Source organism: Mytilus californianus, unplaced genomic scaffold, assembly GCF_021869535.1.
Source record: "Mytilus californianus isolate M0D057914Y unplaced genomic scaffold, xbMytCali1.0.p SCAF_33, whole genome shotgun sequence".
NCBI classification, from domain to species: Eukaryota; Metazoa; Mollusca; class Bivalvia; order Mytilida; family Mytilidae; genus Mytilus; species Mytilus californianus.
The window spans coordinates 1,911,392-1,935,401 of record NW_026262683.1 but is presented as its reverse complement, the minus strand read 5'-3'; the positions used below and the strand labels follow the sequence as shown (position 1 = coordinate 1,935,401).

The 24,010-nt window shown below is 33.3% G+C and overlaps 1 protein-coding gene across 1 annotated transcript in view; it reads right to left on the bottom strand.

Moving 5' to 3' along the window:
- LOC127736557 (uncharacterized) overlaps positions 1 to 24,010 on the bottom strand; it is a 37,257-nt gene continuing 13,247 nt past the window's right edge. Inside the window, exons 6-7 of the mRNA XM_052247119.1 lie at positions 9,906 to 9,938; positions 1 to 144 (exon numbers count right to left, since the gene is read on the bottom strand). Coding sequence (XP_052103079.1) covers positions 140 to 144; positions 9,906 to 9,938 — 38 coding nt within the window. The 3' untranslated portion in view covers positions 1 to 139. The remainder of the gene's footprint in view (positions 145 to 9,905; positions 9,939 to 24,010) is intronic.

Below are 24,010 nucleotides of genomic sequence, written 5' to 3'. Positions count from 1 at the left end.
ACAAACAACAAAAAAAACCCACAAAAAATAACACATTTCAATTGTAATAATATCTTATACAAATGTGTAACATGTACTATCAAAGTTACATTACGATTTAAAAACCTATACGTCATCTGTCTCGATATTCTCTGGTCCATCAATCTGCAAAATAATTCATGAGGGAAGAATATCAGTTCCGTGTAAAACAACTTGAAATAAGCCAGTCAGAAGTAGCAATATCTTCATAAAAATAAAATACTTTATGCAATTTTACAGTAGACACTATTAAAGCAAAATTTGATTAAAAAATATAATTTTACATGAAATGATTAGAAGACTGAAAATATGGTCTTGCATTCCAACTTTATCATACAATATATCAACGGCCGTACTTTGTTTCTTAAATTAATCTTTATCAAAACTGTACTTTGCATTAACAATTCTCTTCGTAGGAGTACATTATAGCCTCAAATGTCAACAGATTTTGAAGATGACTGTTATCAAAACACGATGATTTTGAGCTTTTTGCGGACCTAAAAGCTTTATGAAACCTTTACCGCAACCAACGATCCAATTTTTCTGTCACCAATAAATGCTTAGGTCCTCATTGAATATTAAGATACAAACATTTTCTTGAACTGTTAGGGCCAAAGCAATTTATCTTTGTAATGTTATAAATCATTTAAAAATGGATCAACACTGACAATAAAATGCACAATTGGGGTCATAACTTCGTAAATTAACCCATCATAGATACCAGGATTAAAATTTAGTACGCAAGACGCACGTTTCGTCTACAATAGACTTATCAGTGACCCCCAATCAAAAAGTTAAAAAAAAAAGGCAAAATAATGTACGAGTTTGAAGAGCATTGAGGACCCAAATTTCCTAAATATTTTGCATAATACACCTAAGGTTATCTATTGCTTGGGTAGATAATCCTAAGTATTTGTAAGTAGTTTTGGCTTTGGTGCTCATCTGATCATGTCTGATATTGTTCAAGTATAAGTACTACTAAATAAATGCAATTTAATTTCTTATGAGTTTAAAGTAATACATGCCGCCTATCCCAACAAAATAATCATAATCTAATTCTCACTGTAGTTTCCTATTTCTTTTAATTAAATGACAGTCGAAATCCGTCTTCCCCTAAACATTTTGAGAAAACGATATATTCCTTTTCCGTACAGTAATTCCAATAGTAGATCAAAGTATGCATATAACACCTGATTTGCACCTTTTCGGAGATGTAACTGTATATACGCTCAGTTCCGGATGATGTGATTACATACATTATTATCTTAACTCCTATACATTTCTAGGAATATAATTGGTTAAAATCAACCGCGTGGAGACCGTGTATATTTCATATGGGTTAAGTAGGTGTGGCTTATTTCAATACATTGTTAGTAGTGGTGTTACGTCCCTTTGTACAACACGGTGTTGAGGAAAAATCTGAAAGGTTTCAACAAACGAAGAAATTGATGATGAACGATTGGAATAAATTCATAAAATACATTTAATGCTTACAAGTTGTTATTGTTGGCATTTGTTTTGTATAGACTCATGGAAGTAGGTTCTTGAAGACCTGATCACTTTGATAGCCCACTAGTCTACCTCAGGTGAAGATAGTCGGTGAGATAAATTCGTTACACAGTGTGCTAGTGACCTAATACGATATATATGGGGCCAGTAAATTCCATATGGGGATTCGAGCTTTGCTCTCACTTCATATGTAATTTACTGACCCCATATATATCGTTTTAAGTCACTAGCACACTATGTAACTAATATTATCCGAAATATTAAATTATTTTTGTACTTATCATCTTTAGTTAGTAATTTTAATATACTTTTTTTAAACGAAAAATGTTATTTTTTTATTGTGTGCAGTATGGTTTTTATAACAATACGACACTTTAATAGTAAACTATTATCTCGACGATCTATATGTATATTTTTCTAATTCTTACCCGATTTATACTTTTATTTACATTTTGATTTCTTGTTGACCATATTTTTTAAATCAACGTGTGGTTCGTTTGATCTCAGTTTGCCATTGATCAAAATTCTATTATGACGTCAAATTTTCTTGCTTTTCTCTGAAATTCCTATTGTGACGTCATTAAAGAAGACGACAATGTTTGATGACGTCACATAGAAAGAACACATATTTTTGCAGATCTTTCGAAAAGAAGGATATGATTTTCTGCATACTTACTATAAATCATTAGAGAAAAAGATTCCACCACCAAATCTCGTGCATTACGATATTTACCCACTCGAGACAGTTAAATCGGCGAGCCTCGGGTTTAAAATTTAAAATTTTAAAACTGTCTCGAGTGAATAAATATCGTATCACACAATAAAAGGAAACTGTTTATACATGTCTAACGATTTGAGCAACAATAATGATAACAGATAGTTGTATACGAATTATATGAAATACTATCGTACTGATATATATATTTCGGCATGGGTGCAGTCCGGTGTATCCGCGCACCTAAGACTGTTTGCTTCACTTTGGTAAACTCAATCATCGGATAATAGTGTGCGAACAAATTTATGCCATAATTTAATTTCAAAAAATCTTCTTTGTGCAGGGTTTCACCCTTATATTTAGATTTTGTGTAATGCGTGTACAAAATTAGAGAAACCCCTTGTTTGACAGTTTTTCAAATGTTCGGCGATTTCGCGGATGCCTTCTTAAAATAGCTTATTTTGAATAAAGGAAAACATTAATACCACGGAATATAGTTGAGTTTGAACCAAACAGACTGCCAAAGACGTGGAGCAAAATTTATTTCATTTTAACAAAATTTGACTTAAAATGAATCCATTTATTTTTTTTTATGGAAAATGGCTAAATATGCTTAATCATGGGTATGCAGCTTATATTTATGCTTGAACTTATCAATTTTAATCTTTTCTGTCCCTTCGGAAGACTAAAACAATTACAAAAAACAATTTTATTTGTGTTACATTGCCGATATGACATCAGGTAATGCGCAATTTCACCGGCTACAGGGACACAGGGGACTCCACTGGTATTGTTAAAATAATGTCTTCCGTCATTGTCAATTTGTTTCAAAAATACAATAATAAATAAGAAATCTTTTGCTAATATCTATAGCTGAATTTACATTTTATTCCGTAATTATATATTCATAAATCCCGAAGTGTTGAAATGTTATAGTACATGCAAACTTTATATCTACATCCAAAATATACTACTAATGATTTTTTCTAAAATGTTCGAAACAGTATGCAATAGAAAATATCACTATATTTATCTTATGCGTGAAAAGCGCTTTTCTGGATTTACCTTCACCAGGAACATTTAAAGCCAAAAATTGTGAAAGCTAAGGATGTATAAGTACCGAAACACATGACGAGCTAATAGATCAAATGAGACCTAAAACTAGTTGCCAAATAAATCCAAGCAAACTTTGCATGATGGAGTTGAAACCTTAGTTTCATAAACAAATTTAATTTGTCAAAGGAGAATTTAAGAATGGCATGTTATAAATCATGCCAGTACTAAAGCACTGAATACTGAGCTGATTCAGCCCTCAAGGACTAATAGTCTTCCAGCAGCAGTAATAGAAAGTAAAATAACAAAAATACTAAACTCCGAGGAAAATTCAAAACGGAAAGTCCCTAAACAAATGGCAAAATCAAAAGCTCAAACACATCAAACGAATGGAAAACAACTGTCATATTCCTGACTTGGTACAGGTATTTCTTATGTAGAAAATGATGAGTATTAGATGAGGTTTGTTTTACTTCTAAATTGTGTAACCGATATTCTTTTAACAACTTTTATAACATTTTAAGCTAGTTCACATTCAGTCGTTAATTTATTTTATAACCAGCATTTCATAAATGATAAACATCAATGTTTTATTCATCTCCGACTGGAAGTACATACATTATAGTTCACGAGACACAAAAACGGGTTTTAGAATTAGATATGAATTTGACAATAATACAGGTTTGCGTTCACGCTTATTCCGTAATGAATGCGTATTTGAGAATCCAGAGTCAAACAAATTGATTAAGTGAGGTAGGTAGTTTTACATCCGATTTCAAATAACAACGGATTTGAGTCTAGAATAAATATACGCCTGCACACAAAATCAGATTGTTATCCAGAATATATCAGTGCACATGCTTCACGTTTACTATATTATGCCATGATGCAAATTCGTTTCACTCGTTTGCGGAATTTATGGAATTTCATCTAGAACAGCAATTATACGTTACAGACACTCACGTGAAAGCAAACTGTATTCAGTTCCGATATGATAAATACAGATATATATGGGATTAAATAATATCCTATTTCAATCTAACATTCGTGTGAACAGTATCAGCCATGTGTTATCTTTTCAGATGTTTTTTATGTCGAGAAAACTATCTTTTACGAAAACTCGTATTTTTTTCTATGGAATGTTCTGCCGGATCATTTATTTGTTAATACAATTATAATATTCGCTGATTGACCAATAGACTGAATTAGCAGCGAAGATTTAAGGACTAACGCATTTTATCAGCTCCCTAAAACATGTAACATTTTGGGTCCAGAAGCAAGCTTTCAAAATATGTGAACGGTATTTTGTCATTTAGCTAAATCGATGCTTCACACATTAACAAATATGTCTCTGCTCAACGATTTTATTTATGTAAGGGATATACGCCGATAACAGTCCATTCTGTAAAATAATGGACAGGTCTGAGGTCGCAGGCCGAAGACTTGTGCAATATTTTACAGAATGGACTGTTAGAGGCTTATATCTTACTTAGAACAGTGTTTAACATGTCAAAAAAGGTTAAAAAAGCAAACAAATACAAACTTTTTTAGCATTCATTTTCATCGAGTGTGTAAATTGTTTTGTGGATAAACTTTATTTACATTAACATACATGTTGGCACCTTTAAACAGTAGCTCAACTTAAACATAAACAACATGTATTGCTACATGTACATGAATACACAATGTATGCGTATCATGCTTTTTGCGTGCGCTAGGACTACTTTATAAATTTTCGGTGAATACCTTCACATGTGTTTGGTGTCTAAAAATGGATAAAGACGATGAAAGTATATTCTTAATGCAAAAAAAAAAAAAAAAAACCCGAAGAAAGTGATGTCATAATTAGGTCTTTCCACTTTTCCGTGGAAAGACCTTTAGGATTTGTTCTGATTATTATTTTTTTTTCTTCCGCCTAATTTTTTTCATGCGCTGTATTTTTATTTTAAAAGGTGTCGCTTAGATATTTTGTATATGATATAGAACAGTTTATACGCTTTTGAAACTGACACCGCTTAACCGAACACTTTCCCTTGTAAGAGTTATCTCCCTAAAACTGTTTGTCTTGTGCGTACTACTCCTTACTACAACCGTAAAAGATTGCGACAAATTTATTTTACCAAATTGATCGTTATATCCTCAGGTTGTCGAGAACAGTTTTGATCGAATAGATCTGAACATTCCATATGAGAGTTATTTTCCTTTATATATTCGACATAAGCGACATGTAATAGTAACTCATAAACCATAAGTGATATGAACTAGGGTCTTTTGTTATGAGGTCCTTGGTCCACCAAAAAGAAAAATGAGGTCAAGGTTGAAGGTCAAAGTCATTTTTTATTTTTTTGCTTTTGCTTGTGCATACTACTAAAAAACTTTAATATATATCGACAAAAGATTTTCACCAAATGGTTAGTTGCGTTTTGTTGTAATAAGACATTTTTCTTCGGAGCGATGCGATAACATTTACTAGGAGTTTTCTCCCCTGGAATGTTAAACACAAGATGTATGGTAATATAACTTATTAACAATACATAGTAGAGACCTAAGGTCTTTTGATATGAGATCCTTGCTTGATGACCTTGAAATTGAGGTCAAGGTCATAAGTAAAATTTGATATTCTAGATTTTGACCTTTGCTTTAACTTCATATTCAAACATGATAAAGTAATGGGACTTTTTGCATTATGTTGCAAACCAAATGACAAAAAAAAGCCAACCGGAAGTGATCTTGTGTAAATCGGAAGTAGCTATTTTTCGTACTTATTTAATGTAAAAGTATATAGAACCATATATTTTTGGAATCAGTGTCAAGTAAACTATCATATAAACATGAAGTGACATTTTTTAAACCGGAAGTAACAAATTATTTCCCTTATTTAAAAAAAAAGTGTATAGAAACCATATATTTTTGGAATCAGCGTCTAGTAAGCTGTCATCTGTCCCTGCAAATGACATTTTAAACTGGATTTTAATATTTTCATATCAAAATATATCGTTTTGGGTGGAAAGAACTTTAATTGTTCTCTCTGAACGATTGGTTTTTAATTAGTGATTGTGATGTTTCAATCTTTGGATAAAACTCAAATGTGTATTCAGATATAATCGATTCAGTGCGGTCAACGAAGAGGATATAGTTATAGTAGCTAATAATGGCAAGTTTTACATTTTAAAATTTATTTCTCCTATTACTTCCTTATTCCTTCTGGGGTTTTGTTTCTTATTATTATAGGTGAATGAGGGGAAAAAAAAGAAAAAACCATGTAAAGACAGGTTCACGTTGATGAAAAAGGTTCAGCCATATCGAGTGCACCGCAGTCGATTTCATTTCAAATATAACACTATAAAATAAAATGAAAAAGCACAAGTGAAGAGATAACAAGCGTGCAATCAATTTAAATTATTTTGTTGTTCGTCGGAATTTCCCCATCTTATATTATTTCAATGAATTTTAAGAGAATTATGATCCAAATATTTATATCGTTTATTGGTAAAAATGAATTAATATAGTTATAATATCTAAATTCATTGCCAATAAATGTCCGGAGATCAATAAATCGATCCGACCTATTCAACTACTTTACATGAAAAAAAAATATATATAAACAATTTTCCCGTATGACAGTATGACGCAGGCCCCCTCTTTCTTTCCTCGTTCACCAAAATTTATTGTTAACCCAAACGATACCATCTTAATATTCCCCTTTTTTCTGTTTTTTTTTTCTGCAAGATCGTGTCGCTCTTTTTTTCGTTTATTTGCGTATTGATGTTGCTTGTGTTTTTTTTTCTGTTACCGAAATATAATTTTGTCTCTCGATTTCCTTTTGCAAACAACGCTTTCTTTTTTTCTTTCAAAACAAAGCATTGTATGTGTACATATCTTTGTTTCTGTTCTTAATGTATAATTATAGCATTCAATCAATTTTACCTCTGAGATCTAAACTAAAGCGAAGTGTCTGAAACTGTTTGGAAAGTACATTGGAAAGAAATACATGTAATTCGTAAGTTGATGTTATATATAGTAAAAATACCCTTTTCAATCAATTCAATGCAGGAAAGGGTTTTATGTTCAAATTTATATAACACAATCTTGTTATTATATTTGAAGTAGCTCTTGTCGCGATATAGCCTTTTTGTGCTGATGCGGCGTAAAGCAATCACCAATCAATCAATTAATCATTCAATATAACACAATCACAAACGTTCTTAAACTTATTTAACAAACATATGATTAAATCTAGCACCTACGTTTATTTAATTTCTAGAGAGTACATCGGTTAAAAAAAATAATCACCAAAGTGCGAATCGGACACATGGTTGATTTGTTTAACAGATACATGTAACCTGCGGTAACGTGTTCCTTTATTCTGCTTCCTATGTTCATCGTCGCTGATAAGCATAGTTTTGTATTATATTCCTATACAAGCAATAATATCAGATTTAAAAAAAAACAAACTTGTAAATCAACACCGACACCTGAAAATTATGTCAATTACAATACAACACTAAAAGTCTAAAAGGTTATAAGTCCGTTCTAGGCTGACATTAATATCATAGAGAACGTAGGTAATGGGCTCTTGATATACCCCCTGTGCAATACTGTTCAAGAAATTGGAGTAGAAACTCTTCATTTTCTTAATTTTGTCTAGATTGAGGTGCACATTCATCTATACTTCTTATTTTGATAAATGTTGTTGTTTTCAATTTGATGATAGTATCCAGAAAAATGTATAACGTTATTTCCATTGTAAACCAAACTGTAAATGCAAACAACTCAAACATTAAGCCATCATAAATTCTGTTCGTGGTTTCGTTCAGTGTGTGTTTGCTTGTATTTGTTTATATGTCTTTTTGATCGAGTTAAGCCATTTCAAATCATATTTTATAGTGTGTCTTTTTATGTTGTAATGTTACACTACTGTTTCAGGTTAGAATGAAGGTTGGTGCCTGTTAAAACGTTTAAACCCGCTGCATTTGTATGCACCTGCATAATCTATCAAGCGTTAGAAGAATTATTTTTTTTTTTCATTTTAATTGTATCTGAAAATTATATTAGGAAGAATGAAAGCAACACCAGATGTCGATTTTTATATCCAAAGACGAACGAGGATAAAGGTTTTGCAAAAAGAAATACCTAAATGCAACAAAAACAAAACTTACAACGAGCATAATCAACCAAATTGATGCTAACGGACACAACCCAAAAAATGAGACAAAAAAAGTATTGGCAGTGTTAAATCGATTTGAAAGTGTCTTTTTTTTTTCTCATGAAACCGTCTTGATGAGTGACAAAATTATTGTATTGAAAGGTGACTTTAATAAAAAGTTTTAGCGTAATTGTCAATTGTTCTTTCGTTGTATTTTTTTTTCACAAGAAGAAAAAACATTGTTGGAATTGATTGATTTTTTTTTCAGTTCTTGAACTATCATTTACCTGTAAGAATCAATTATGCTACCTTCAGCTGTCCAATATTTTTAAGAAAGAGGAGGGTTATTCTTAAAAGTATTGGACAGTTAAAAGTTGAAGGTAACATAATGGTTTACTTACAGGCAAATGATAGTCCAATCACTGAAATAAAGAACGGGTACAACAATAGAATGACGTCACAACAATGTTTTAACATGAAAAAATACAATTAAATCTAAAAGGGTTAATGACTGTTTGGCTTAATACCAGATGTTATGTGTACAATAAGTTTAGATATATAGTGAAAAATAACAACTTATTTCTTGTTGGGATCACCAGCAATATCGATATTGCACCTGTCCTTTGAAAAGGGAATGTTGCCAAAACTTGATGTTCTGAAAAAACATACATCATTGTGTTGTGGTAGCAATTATCCATATAGTTTTAAAATAATACAAACACGGATAACAGGAATCACTAACAATGCCTTACGGTACAACAAACCACTTTAACCACCAACACACGACTGCCCCCGTACAAACAGAGACAAACAATAACGAGCAATATATTGTTTATATCGTCAAACTTGGTACAGGCACAGATGCGGTGGGGATAAACCAATTTTGAGTGAGCAAAAAACTCTATATTTGCTTACATATACATGTATTATCAACTAAGACCAATACCGGGTCTGGACTTGCATGACGCATGCAATTACTTAAATAAAAATTACTGATGAAAATCGATTCAAAATGTTCCGTGTACAATAAGTTTTGAAAATTTTTTAACTATCGGCAAACGGGAAAATTGATGCACGGCAAATGTAAAAATTGCTTACACGCAACATTATCAAAATTTATACCAAATATAAATTTATTCACATCCAGAGAAGTCAAGAAAAGATTGACAAAAAAATCCATGTACAATGAGCGTTTTGAGTTTCAATCTATCAGTTGGCGACGCAGGTACTACGACGAAAGCAGTTTACTGATATTCAAATCGAGTAAATTGATTTGGTAGTTAAATCAAACTTACAAACAAAAGCTTCGAGGAAAACAATATCGTTTTACTATTTAATTAGCGCTTTAATTGGAAGAAAAATTATATTTAATTGGATATAACTAGCACACCCTAATAATTTGCACTTTTTCCTCCCTATTGAATTGCAAGTTCAGCAATAGCAACTTAATTAATGTTGACATACCTTTTCTGTTTTTGATTATCATTGCACTGGACACTGAAAAAAAATTAAGACTTTATAAATTTCCTGCGTCCGAAGCGCTTTTATTGATTTACCTTGACCAGGAACGCTCAAAGCCGAATATTTGAAAACCAAGGATGTGTAAGAACCAAAACAATTGAAGAGCTACATGGCCAAAAGGACATAGAAATAATAGCCAAATCCATAAAAGGCCAACTTTGCCAGAGGGAGTTTCGATTTTTAATCGAACGATTTAAGAAAAGTTTGCTTTAAATCATGCCAGTACCGAATTACTGATTGAAAGGGGGAAACTGATAACAATAATACCGAATTCCACAAGGAACATTAAAAATACCCCGTGAAAACTGAAAAATCAAACGTAAGACTTTATCATTCAACTGAACAATTGGCAAACAACAGTCATATTCGTGACTTTGCACAGACATTTCTCGAAGAAAATGGTAGGTAAAACCTGGTTTTATAGCAGGCTAAACCTCCAGCTTGAATAACAGTTGTTTATAATTCAGTTATATTGACAAATTGGGTGAACAACCCAAACAGACTTACTAGGTTAATGTTACAATAATTGGGACCCAGCAGCCAAAACTGTGTTAACAAACATCCGAATACATACAACACATACAACTAACTGAAAAATTACAACAGACATACAAAATAATCTATCAAAGACACCAACAAAAAAAAAGAAAGAACTCCGTTTTTGAAATGTAATTATCAATTGATAAGTAAAATAAACATTTATTCGATGCTGATTCAGAAAACGTAAAAATGTGGGGAATGTATAAAAGCAGATGAAAACATGTGAATCTCTTTCTGGTAAATATTGGTTTACGAAATGTAACAAGAGCCTTTTTGAAAATTTATGACATTGATTCAAAAAAATTACTTTGAATGATTTTTTTCTTCAAAACTTCACATAAAGTAAATTGAAATATATATGTCTTTAAGAAGTGGATATGTTTGACATGATAAGCATGTTCAATTAAATAATGTTAAAATGTTCAAAATGCTGCATTTGCTGATCAACTAGATGTATAACAATCAAAACTGGATATGATTTATTAGTTTGTACACATATGACTGCAATTTAGGCATCACTCATGGAAAGTTACTTTTGGTTAAGTAATTATTTACATAGGCGACAATGGTAGCCTTTTTGGGTCCTGCGTTTTCACTATTAAAGATCCGTTGATAAAACTGTCAAATTCTGAATTATCAACACCTTTGGGTGTGAATAAAACTGCAAAACACATATGTTGCCGCAGCTTTTTTGATAGAAAAATGGCATTTTTAAGGGTGCTCAACGGTTCCGGAATTTTAGTAATAGTATGAATGAAGAACACCCCTTGCTTAATTTTGCACAGAAAATGTTGCTCGTCACAGAGAGTTTCCTCCAAATTTCTCGCTATTTCTACACCAATTGCCAACACTCATTTCTCACTATTTCTAATTACCAGGGCAGCAGCAAATAAATTTACTTCTACCTATTATCTTGGGTGTAAAATCTAGGTGGCGCCAGTCATCTTTAGTGACTTCATTTTAATCTATACTGACAAAGATCGGACAACCTTTGCATTAGTCGATTACTACATTTATATACCCCTGCTGCTGAAGTCCAAATTTTTGGATTGAAGATACAATTTTTCACCATTTAAAATTAATTTCTTTACATGTACCCCCATTTGCAGAAAACGTTACTTTTTAAAGACTTGGGGAAATTAACCAGCATATTTGAACTGTTTGGCTGGTTTAAAACTTGGTGTTCGATTAATGAAGTTCGATTTAGGCCTATTAAAGACTTTAGGATGATGATTTGATTACTGTGTTCAACTTATATGTTTTTGTCACGAATATATGAAAATAATTGCATGAGCGTAAAAACGTATTATGAAATAGACTATGACAATGATGAAATTAAGAATTTATCATTGCTGTTATGTGTTTTATGTGGACCGTGTACAAAATACTCAATTCAACGTTTCTAAGAAGAAACATGTATAGCCTTTGATTTTTTACCTTATTTTATTACTTAAGGGGCATTTAGGCACATTTTGGCAATTAAAAATACAAAAACTTCGCCTAACGTCAGCACAAATAAGCCCCCTTTTTGTTAGATATGCCTAAATACATGCAATGGTATCGAAGATGAGGAGAGATGATTAAAGACAGAGTCCTTGACAGAATTTTCGTTCCTACAGTGGGTTAATGAATCCTACCCCTTAAACAAAAGAAAAATAAAACACAGTAAGAAATTGATATAGACTATGTGTTCATGGTGATCAGTAATTTTCTTCTGATACAGTTTACTACCTAGAAGCTTATCAAATCACCTTTCCCATTTCTAAAATATCTAACAAATACAGTGATGCGCCAGAAATCGTTATTTCGCTTTAAGTTAAAATGAAGTAATTATTTACATAGGCGACAATGGTAGCTTTTTTGGGTCCTGCGTTTTCACTATAAACGATCCGTTGATAAAACTGTCAAATTTTGAATTATCAACACCTTTTGGTGTGAATAAAACTGCAAAAGACATATGATGCCGCAGCTTTTTTGATAGAAAAATGGCATTTTTTAAGGGTACTCAACGGTTCCGGAATTTTAGAAAAAGTATGAATGAAGAACACCCTTGAATAATTTTATACAGAAAATGTTGCTCGTCACAGAGAGTTTCCTCCAAATTTCTTGCTATTTCCACACCAATGGCCAATACTCATTTCTCACTATTTCAATTTTGTTTTCTAATTAAAAAGGGCAGCAGCAAATAAATTTACTTCTACCTATTATCTTGGGTGTAAAATCTAGGTGGCGACAGTCATCTTTAATTACTTCCTTTTAACCTTTATATTATACTATTAGCAAGTCATTATCAAATGATCTAAAACAATGTATGTTTATAAATTTTGGGTGTAGATTTGAGATGAAATTGGATTTCTTATTGAAGGAGTTTGCATTACACGGAGAGGAAATGAGTTATGTATACATGTATTGCGTTCACTGGACTTATATATATATATAAAAGACTTAGTACATACTCCAATCCAACTGATATGGCGATGTTTGATATCCAAAAATCTGCAGTTGTTTTCAATATTTCTAAACAATCCTACTACATGTATGTCCAACCAACTTGTGGTAATATTGCAAATGATACCAATATCCGCCACAGTTAAAATGAATAGATAGTAAGCAATTATAAGCCACCGTACAGCCTCCAATAATGAAACTCTTATACCGTAAAGTCGGCTATAAAAGCCGAAAATTGTGAATTCAAACGAGAAAAAATCAGCCAAATTAATATCAAAACAATCTATGAAAAATAGATATGACAGACACAAATCAACGACAACCACTGAACTACAGGCTCCTGACTTTGGACAGTCACATTAATAATTCGTCGGGGTTAAACATGTTAGTGGGCGCTCAACCCCTCCCTAACATTGGACAGTGGTGCAACAGCACAATAAAAAAACACACTAAACACCAGTTGCAATTTGCTAAACTCAAGAGATCGGTACGAGACACAAACACAAATAACACAATAACACAAAGCAGCGAAATAAGAATATTCGCACTTACTGAGAGCCAGGTCAAACCCAATAACAACTAATAAATAAATCATTTTCTCCCAAAATAAGTATCAATTAGTACACATCCAACGGATTAAGTGTAAAGACGTCATAAACAGTATGAGAAACGCATGACATTGTGCAATGCAAAAATATAAGTAAACAGTATCGACAAGATGTAGGACCACGAGTTTGCATAACAGTACGCATACAGTAATATATATTAAGTTACGTTTCAATTTAAAAAAAAAAACCAAAATCAATGTTAGTACCGATAAAACAATATTTCAAGATTTTACTACTGTGTAACATTTAACCTCAAAGAATAAGTGTATTCAAACGATCAATTAGTTTACATGGATCAGCAGGTTATCAACAGGACAACCATTACAAAAAAGACGGCGCATAATTTGGGGAGCAGGGTCAAAATATGTGTGCTACTATAGGGCGCAACCTACGGTAGATAATCTAATATTGGAAACTGCCGCTAAAAAGTAAAAATAAAAATCAGAAACGACCCTCCTTACATGTTTAATAAAGTTTCACCAATTTTTTAAACCAGCAGTATGCGTTGGAGGCCACTATGTAAAAACCATCATCAAACCATCGGGAGAAAGAAACATTTGAGCTGAACTATTGGGTATATCACACCTGTAGCCCTTGTTGTTGAAAGAAATTTCAAGAGTTGAAATATTTTTTTTAGTGTTTTAAGTACTTATAACATCATCTAAAATAGATTTATAAGTGATAAATTATTGCTAACAAAGACTATTTTTTATGAAAGTATTCAAAATTTTGTGGTATGTTAGAGATTTCCAATAAAATGACATCTGACACATATCGGACCGTATCTCCGTCTATTGCATTGAATGGTGACGGAGAGGAGCATAGACTGCATGAAATTTTGGCTCCTTGAATATACATTCTTTGTTGGAAAAGATGATATTTAAAAACAACTAGAGGCTCCCAAGAGCCTGTGTCGCTCACCTGATTCTACTTTGGTTTTGGAAATCATGTAAAAATAGATTAAAATCATAACGAGACCCTAATAATGATTGAGGCCAAATTTGGTTTAATATTGGCCCCTTGATTTAATCAAAAGCATAAGACTTTTGTAAAGTTTAAAGAAATTACCAATAAATTCATTGAAATTGTAGAAAATGACTTTATAAGGACAATGACAAATCAGCTACAAAGTAACAACACTTGATCAGCACCTCAAAAGAAACATTCATACCATGTTGGGTTTCAATCCATTAAGCGGTTCTTCAAAAGAAGACTTTTGTTTGTATTTCACATAGGGTCCTTTGTTAAACTAAGTTCACCGCTGGCAGCCATCTTGGATGATTGATTGGCTACAAAGTTTCAACACTTGGCCAGCACCTCATTAGGAACATTCATGCCATGTTTTGTTTCATTCCATTTAGTGGTACTCTTAAAGAAAACATTTGTATGTATTTCCCATAGGGTCCTGTGTTAAACTAAGTCCCCGCTGGCGGCCATCTTGGATGATTGATCGCCTACAAAGTAACAACACTTGACCAGCACCTCATTAGGAACATTCATGCCATGTTTTGTTTCATTCCATTTAGTGGTTCTCTATAAGAAAACATTTGTATGTATTTCCCATAATGTCCTATGTTAAAATAAGTCCCCGCTGGCGGCCATCTTGGATGATTGATCGCCTACAAAGTTACAACACTTGGTCAGCACCTCATAAGGAATATTCATAGATATAAGAAGATGTGGTATAAATGCCAATGAGACAAATCTCCATCCAAGTCAAACTTTGTAAAAGTAAACCATTATAGGTCAAAGTACGGTCTTTAACACGGAGCCTTGGCTCACACCGAACAGCAAGCTATAAAGGGCCCCAAAAAATAACTAGTATAAAACCATTCAAACGGGAAAACCAACGGTCTAATCTATATAAAAAACGAGAAACACTTATGAACCACATCAACAAACGACAACTACTGAACATCAGATTCCTGACTTGGGACAGGTGCAAACAATTGCAGCGGGTTTAAACGTTTTAATGGTACCAAACCTTCTTCACCCTTATCTGAAACAATAGTGTAACATCACAACATAGAAAGACACACTATAAAATATCAATTGAAATGGCTTAACTCATGCCATGTTTTATTTCATTCCATTTAGTGGTTCTATAAAAGAAGACATTTGTATGTATTTCCTATAGGGTCATATGTTAAACTAAGTCCCTCTCTGGCGGCCATCTTGGATGATGGATCGGCTTCAAAGTAACAACACTTGGTCAGCACCTCATAAGGAACTTTCATGCCATGTTTGGTTTCATCCCATCAGTTGTTCTCTAAAAGAAGACATTTGTATATATTGTCCATATGGTCCTATGTTAAACTAAGTCCCTCTCTGGTTGGCCAGCTTGGATGATTGATCGCCTACAAAGTAACAACACTTGACCAGCACCTCATTAGGAACATTCATGCCATGTTTTGTTTCATTCCATTTAGTGGTTCTCTATAAGAAAACATTTGTATGTATTTCCCATAATGTCCTATGTTAAACTAAGTCCCCGCTGGCGGCCATCTTGGGTGATTGATCGCCTACAAAGTTACAACACTTGGTCAGCACCTCATAAGGAATATTCATAGATATAAGAAGATGTGGTATAAGTGCCAATGAGACAACTCTCCATCCAAGTCAAAATTTATAAAAGTAAACCATTATAGGTCAAAGTACTGTCTTTAACACGGAGCCTTGGCTCACACCGAACAGCAAGCTATAAAGGGCCCCAAAAAATTACTAGTATAAAACCATTCAAACGGGAAAACCAACGGTCTAATCTATATAAAAAACGAGAAACACTTATGAACCACATCAACAAACGACAACTACTGAACATCAGATTCCTGACTTAGGACAGGTGCAAACAATTGCAGCGGGTTTAAACGTTTTAATGGTACCAAACCTTCACCCTTATCTGAAACAATAGTGTAACATCACAACATAGAAAGACACACTATGAAATATCAATTGAAATGGCTTAACTCATGCCATGTTTTATTTCATTCCATTTAGTGGTTCTATAAAAGAAGACATTTGTATGTATTTCCTATAGGGTCCTATGTTAAACTAAGTCCCTCTCTGGCGGCCATCTTGGATGATGGATCGGCTTCAAAGTAACAACACTTGGTCAGCATCTCATAAGGAACATTCATGCCATGTTTTATTTCATTCCATTTAGTGGTTCTCTAAAAGAAGACATTTGTATGTATTTCCCCTAGGGTCCTATGTTAAACTAAGTCTCCCTCTGGTGGCCATCTTTGATGATGGATCGGCTTCAAAGTAACAACAGTTGGTCAGCGTCTCATAAGGAACATTCATGCCATGTTTGGTTTCATTCGTTACACATGTACACGTCTTGCTTCTTTTTTTTTTAAGCACACTTTTATAATTTATTTCAAAATAGTTTTGTCAGAGGTATAAATTCAGATCACTGATGCATCTATCTGATAGAACTTTGTCACCTTTCCGTATCAAGGAAATGAGGTATGAATATGATGCGCATCTTCAAGAAAAATATGATTACACTTTACTAAATCAGTCAGTTTTTCATTTCTTGACTTTATTTATAATGAAGCCTGGATTCTAGTAAGAGTTTGTGCAAACGTATGCGTAATTTAACGTCATTGCTCTCAAGTTATTTATATGTATAATGGCGTTTGTTTTTTAGCAGTTCAGTGTTTCTGTTGTTCCGTTGTTTTCCTCTTATAGTTAAAGTGTTTCCCTAGGTTTTGGTTTGTGACCTGGATTTGTTTCAGTTAAATCGATCTATGACTATTGAACAGCGGTATACTACTGTTGCTTTTATTTATATGAAATGTTTGGCCTTTAACTTATGCAAATACTATGAAAAACGGACATATACGGAATATTTGTTTGCAGTTTTGTTAAGCAGGATGATCATTTCAGTTTTTTTACCAACATATGATAGCAAGGGATTATCATATTTACTGGTCTATGCGTCCGTCCGTTCTTCTGTTCCTTATCAAATTATAAAACGTTTAAAATTATGTACGAAATTAGAGTTTGACCCGTATTAAGTGGTGCACTGAACATGAAAATGTGATCATGTGAAGGAGCACGGTGTCTTAAGGCCACATATTCTTGTTGCCTTTTTTTTATTATACATATACATGTATAGATATTTTCAATATTCATACCCACCTCTTTGGTCTTGTTGTAACGTGCTCGCCTCGACAGTAGCGCCACAAAAGTGTGGCCTGGGAAAAGATGCATGGTCACTTTTGGTCATGTTCCGACTGGCAGTAAAACCATAGCCTAAGTGGTGCGTCCGTTTGGCTGTGCTTGATGTACACAGTCACTTCCGATCAGAGAGGGGACATTAAATATGATGCCTTTTGTAGAGAGAACGCCACGCTCTCTGCACATTAAATATGGGTGAAATATTTGCTACTGGACGTTATTTATACAAATATCAATCAACCGATAGTAACATAACTTGAATTATATTTCTAGTAAGGCAATTATTTTGAATCTTGGCAGCCAAAGCCTCAACTTGGATTAAAGACGTCAATACCAGTAGAGAGTGGACGGTTAATAGAAAATCTGAATTGCAAAATAGTTTTCAGCATTTACAAATGCGAAACAAAATCCTTATTTATAACAGGTTTGATTGAGTGTTGTTTCCAGACATAGAGAGACGAAAACTGCATGATTATTCAGGACAAACAAAACAAAATAATCCAATATATATGTAGACTGGGTCGACCATGACAACATCATACATTTTAATTTTACATGGAAAAAGAAAGCAAGTTACCTAGGGTCAGAAATTTTGTCTTGCAGCAGGCTCCCTATGGATCCCTGATTCTGTACCCTATAGAGCTTATGTACGCACTGACAGAATTATATGTATGACCTCTAAAATGCGTTACAGATTTGGTGATATTAAAGTTGATGAAGATCCACTACACGCCTGGTGAACCATCAAATCTCAACCAAATGGTTAAACAAGAAAAAAGTTTACTGGCACTTCCTGTTTAGCTTTTCCGGTATAACATATCAAAAATCATCAAATCTCAACCAAATGGTTCAGCGAGATAAAAGTTTACTGTCACTTCCTGTTGAGCTTTTCTGGTATAATATATCAAAAATATTGATAGGGTAGGTCGACTTTTCGTCAATTTATTGTTTATCTGTGAATATTTTGTTAAGCTATAACACAACCGCGACATGGCGGAGCCGTGACTGAATGAAAGTGCCTATGTCTAATTTTTAGCAATTTTTAGTGTTCGTATTGTCATCTGATAAAGTCATGCTGATTGCAGTGTGCACAGTTTTCTGGATTCAAAATCTGTTTGTTTGAACCCGTCCTGGCTTCTTACATGTTTTTATATTTTTCAATTTTTATATTTTGAGGATGGCCAGACTGGGAAACTGGGTAGGCAAATGCTCACATTAAATCTGTACCGATACAGTGTGTTGAATGTCTTCCTTAACACCATAACCAATGGAGGTGCTCAGGAGGAAGATACATGACATACATACATACTTCAACCGGAAACTACATGTGACATATGCTTTTGGTATCTGTGTCGGATTCGACCCGGAATTTGTTAATTACCGCTAATATGTATTATGTGGAAAACAAAAGGATCTGAAATGGTGTAATTCTTATTCTACACCATTGTCGTATAATAGTTGTTTATAAAGTTGAATTCTTTGGTTCGTCGTTTTTACGTCATGCCGGCTAACAAATTGGACCTCGCTATTTTTGTAATAATAATATGAGAATGTCATGCCATAGATAAGTAAATGAGAGCTTGTCTCGCTTATTACTCGGACCAATATAATTTAAAATGACATCGGAATCACTTTCCCCCGCAGGTAATTGCGGCCAGCTCATTGAGTTTTTGACAAAATGACAGTGAGTTAATCAATAAAGGTAACGTATACATATATATTCTACCACTGTATCGAGTGTGATACGGTATTTATCCACACGAGACAGTTAAGTTTTCAAAATTAAAACGCGAGGTTCGCCGAGTGTTTGGAATATTTAAAATTTAACTGTCGAGAGTGGATAAATATCGTATTGTACAATATTTAGTGGTGGAATCTGTTTCTTTATTGATTTTTAAATGATATGTAGACATATTCAATCCTCCTTTTGAATGATCTGCAAAATGATGTGTTCTTTCTATGCGACGTCATCAGGCATGGTCGCCTTTTTTCATGACGACATAATAGGAAATTGAGAGGAAATCAAGAAAATTTGACGTCATAATCGAATTTTGAACAATGAAGAATTGAGATCAAACGAACCACACGTTGATTAAATAAAAGTAATCAACAGGTCAGGAAAAGGATAAATCGTGAAATAATTAGAAAAATCAGTATATACGTGTTTTTCTTAATCAATATCAACATTTAAGAACAGTTTTTCCTATTTTTTACGAATATGATTTTATTAAGCTACATTAGTTAAAAACTATGTCGGGTTGAGATTGTCTGGTATCGGTTGTGATATTCTGGACCAAATTTGAGATCTTCCGTCGAATACAACTTTCAACTAGAGTGTCGGATACGACCGTCAAAATTCATAATCTTTTTGTATCGTGGTTTTCAAATGGAAAGTCTAGCGCTAGAGATTTAAACTCCATCGCTGGAGATGTAAAATCTAACGCAGAGATATAAAGAAAATCGCCGTCGATAAAAAGTCAACTGCTGTACGTATAATGTCGAACGCAGGTTACGTTATGTCCAGCTCTGCAGATCTAAACTTTTATAGCTGTAGAAGCAAAGTTCCACCGCTGGAGCCCATAATTGGGAATAAAATCTTCTTCTTCAATAGTGCGAGAGGCTTATCTTCTCTTATGTGTGCCACATCATTCTCTATTTTAGGCCAGTTAGTGTACTTAAATTTTAATAAGACGCACACCATGCACTATACTTGGCCCCAAATCCTATCCACGTTATTTTTTTCACTTTCAAACATTAATGAAGGGCGAGATCAATGTACCGTTATTTATACATCAGACTGTACTGATTACCGGAACTTTGGATACAACAAACCAGGTGCTTCATATTTGAGAAATAGGCAATATATGCCCTCAATTTTAAGAATTCATACATACATTTTTGTATGATTCAAATTATCGGTCAAAATGTGTTCTACAAGATCACCAGTCCTTCACCTTTCATTTGATACCTAAATTACCAAAATATAGTCTACATAGTTTGATATTTACACCTATGCGTTGTTTCAAATATGTACTACTTTCCAGTATGTTCTATTTGACCGTGCCCGATTAGGTGGTATTGCATCTAACAAAGTATATCCGAATTATTTTCGCAAAGAATTAAGCTCAAGACGGTGCTAGAGGCCGTCTTAAACTTTCAGTGAGGTGATAGTTGTTTTGCTCCATGTAATAGTCCTCGATCTAGACTTTACTTCTCCAGCGCTAGACATTACATATTTACCTATAGACTTCAAATATTTACTCAGCGCTAGACTTTCCATCTCGTCAAAACTAGTAACAAGTTAAAATGACAACCACTATACAGAAGTTCGTGAATTTTGACGGTCGTATCCGATTGACAATTTGCTAGTTGGAAGATTTATTCAACAGAAGCTTATATAATGATGTATACGTTGGCTTTATTGATTAACTCACTGCCATTTTGTCAAACACTCAATGAGCTGGCCGCAATCACCTGCGGGGGGAAAAGTGATTCCGATGTCACTTTAAATTATATTGGTCCGAGTGATAAGCGAGACAAGCTCTCATTTACTTATCTATGGCATGACATTCTCATATCTATAATACTAAAATAACGAGGTCCAATTTGTTAGCCGGCATGATGTAAAAACGACGAACCAAAGAATTCAACTTTATAAACAACTAATATACGACAATGCTGTAGATTAAAAATTACACCATTCCAGATCCTTTTGTTTTCCACATAATACATATTAGCGGTAATTAACAAATTCCGGGTCGAATCCGATACAGATACCAAAAGTATATGTCACATGTAGTTTCCGGTTGATGCATGTATGTATGTCATGTATCTTCCTCCTGAGCACCACCATGGGTTATGGTGTTAAGGAAGACATTCAACACACTGTATCGGTACAGATTAAATGTGAGCATTTGCCTACCCAGTTTCCCAGTCTGGCCATCCTCAAAATATAAAAAAAATGAAAAATATAAAAACATGTAAGAAGCCAGGACGGGTTCAAACAAACAGATTTTGAATCCAGAAAACTGTGCACATTGCAATCAGCATGACTTTATCAGATGACAATACGAACACTAAAAATTGCTAAAAATTAGACATAGGCACTTTCATTCAGTCACGGCTCCGCCATGTCGCGGTTGTGTTATAGCTTAACAAATTATTCACAGATAAACAATAAATTGACGAAAAGTCGACCTACCCTATTAATATTTTTGATATATTTTACCAGAAAAGCTCAACAGGAAGTGCCAGTTAACTTTATCTCGCTTAACCATTTGGTTGAGATTTGATGGTTTACCAGGCGAGCACTATGTCTTTACTTTTATACGTTTAGCTTTTGCCAAAGAGCATGGAATATATTAACTTGGTGAAATATGAAGTTTTGCTTATATTTACCAAGGTACATTTCAGTAGGAAGATGACTACATACACTGTAGGAATGTCAAGTGTCTATAAAAAAACTACGTCCACCTAAAGTAACAAGTTCGTTGTCATGAAAAAATCAAACATCATGTCAGTTTCACAGTTATGACCTCTTTTTGGATCAGTTTTTTACAAAGTATACTTTGTCTGTTCCTTAAAAAAGGTATTTGCATCTACCCTTGTTCATTTTATGAAAGAAAGTTTGACGTATATTTTTTACAAGACGTAGTTGTTCTGTGATTCTTACCTAACACAGTCCCGTTGGCGATTTATGTAGCAAAACAAATTCGGTGACCCCCTTTAAACTGTTTATCAATACAATGGATAAGTTAATTTACTTCAAGGGTAATTAAATATTTTGCCTGGTAATGTCTAATATATTTAGACTCCAATATCATTCCCGTTAAACAAAACAATACAGAACAATCCTTATTCGAGCACACCTTCTAAAATACAACCTATAAAGCGATCTTATGTCAGTGAAAATAAAGGTGGAAATCGTAGGAACCACGTGATAAATAAAAATGCAAGATTTCTGTAATTTTTCGTTATGATAAAATTATTTTATATGGTTGAAAATTCCAGTGTGTGATTTTCAAAGACTTGGAATACGTTGTTTAAACTTGAGCGACGTCGTTAATCAAATTCTATACTTGGCAATAACCAGTCCCGTTAGGTCCGTACGTTGAGTTACGTAAGTATGCCATTTTATTGTAAATCTCTAGTATAAGGTGACGTTCATTAAAGTAAGACTTCATTATAACATATCGTGAAATGAACACGCCATATAACATGTTACAAGAAGAACATCGTCTTCCAAAAAGAAATTGTGTGTTGGCATAAAGAAATCGTCTCTTTTGTAGTATATTCTAGGGCCAATTTATGCATTTTTCAAAGTTAAATAATCGACAATAATTTTATCAGAGTTTTTTTCAGATTTTGAGATAAAAGAATTCAAATTCAACTTCGTGAATTCATGGTTTGGTCACGTGTCTACAATATGATGGAATTTAAAATGTCCAAGTATTGGATAAATTATTACAAGTAGTAAAGACATACAAATCCTTTGGCATGATTTGTGCTTTTTCGTGTGTGTTAGATGCTGACTGAAATGTGATTTCCTGCATGTTCGTTTTAACCCGACATTAATAAGCTCTTACTACAACCTTCGTTCTACAGAAAGTTTTTAAAAAGCTTTTGAATTGGATTCGAGTTTAGGCCTAACTGTTACTTTCTTATATCAAAGACTGATCGAAACAATGTCATTTACAATATACTTGTCAATTGGACAGTTAATGTAAGTTACCTGTGATAGGGTAGTAGTACCACATTTTGAATTTAGATAAACAATGACAAAACATAAAGTATACTTTACAAGAGTAGCAACGACCAAATAAAATCAAAAGTTGTCAATGTGTCAAAAATTAACACCCTTTCATTCATTAACTTCAAGCGAATTATTATTTCACTATTTCACTTTATAAATGATTGAACAAAAAAAATCATATTTTGTTTTTTTATATCTCGTAGCTAATGCCCCGTTAAAGACAATTATTTTTTATTTGTAGATTAATTTTTTCTACCATAACTCAGATTGAATATGGAAATATTAACCATACTATAACCCATTATCCCTGTTAATCACTTTAATGTCAACTCTAAGGGTAATAGTGAGGGTAAGAGGTTTCGAAACCATTAGTTGCATTCAGAGTATAAATTTGGTTATCAGTGACATTCTGTAATTAAGGAAAATATCTACGAAAAGTGAAATATATCTCTGATCATGTATTACATAGAGGTACAATGAATCATTTATGAATTTACATGCAGTATGTAAAACTA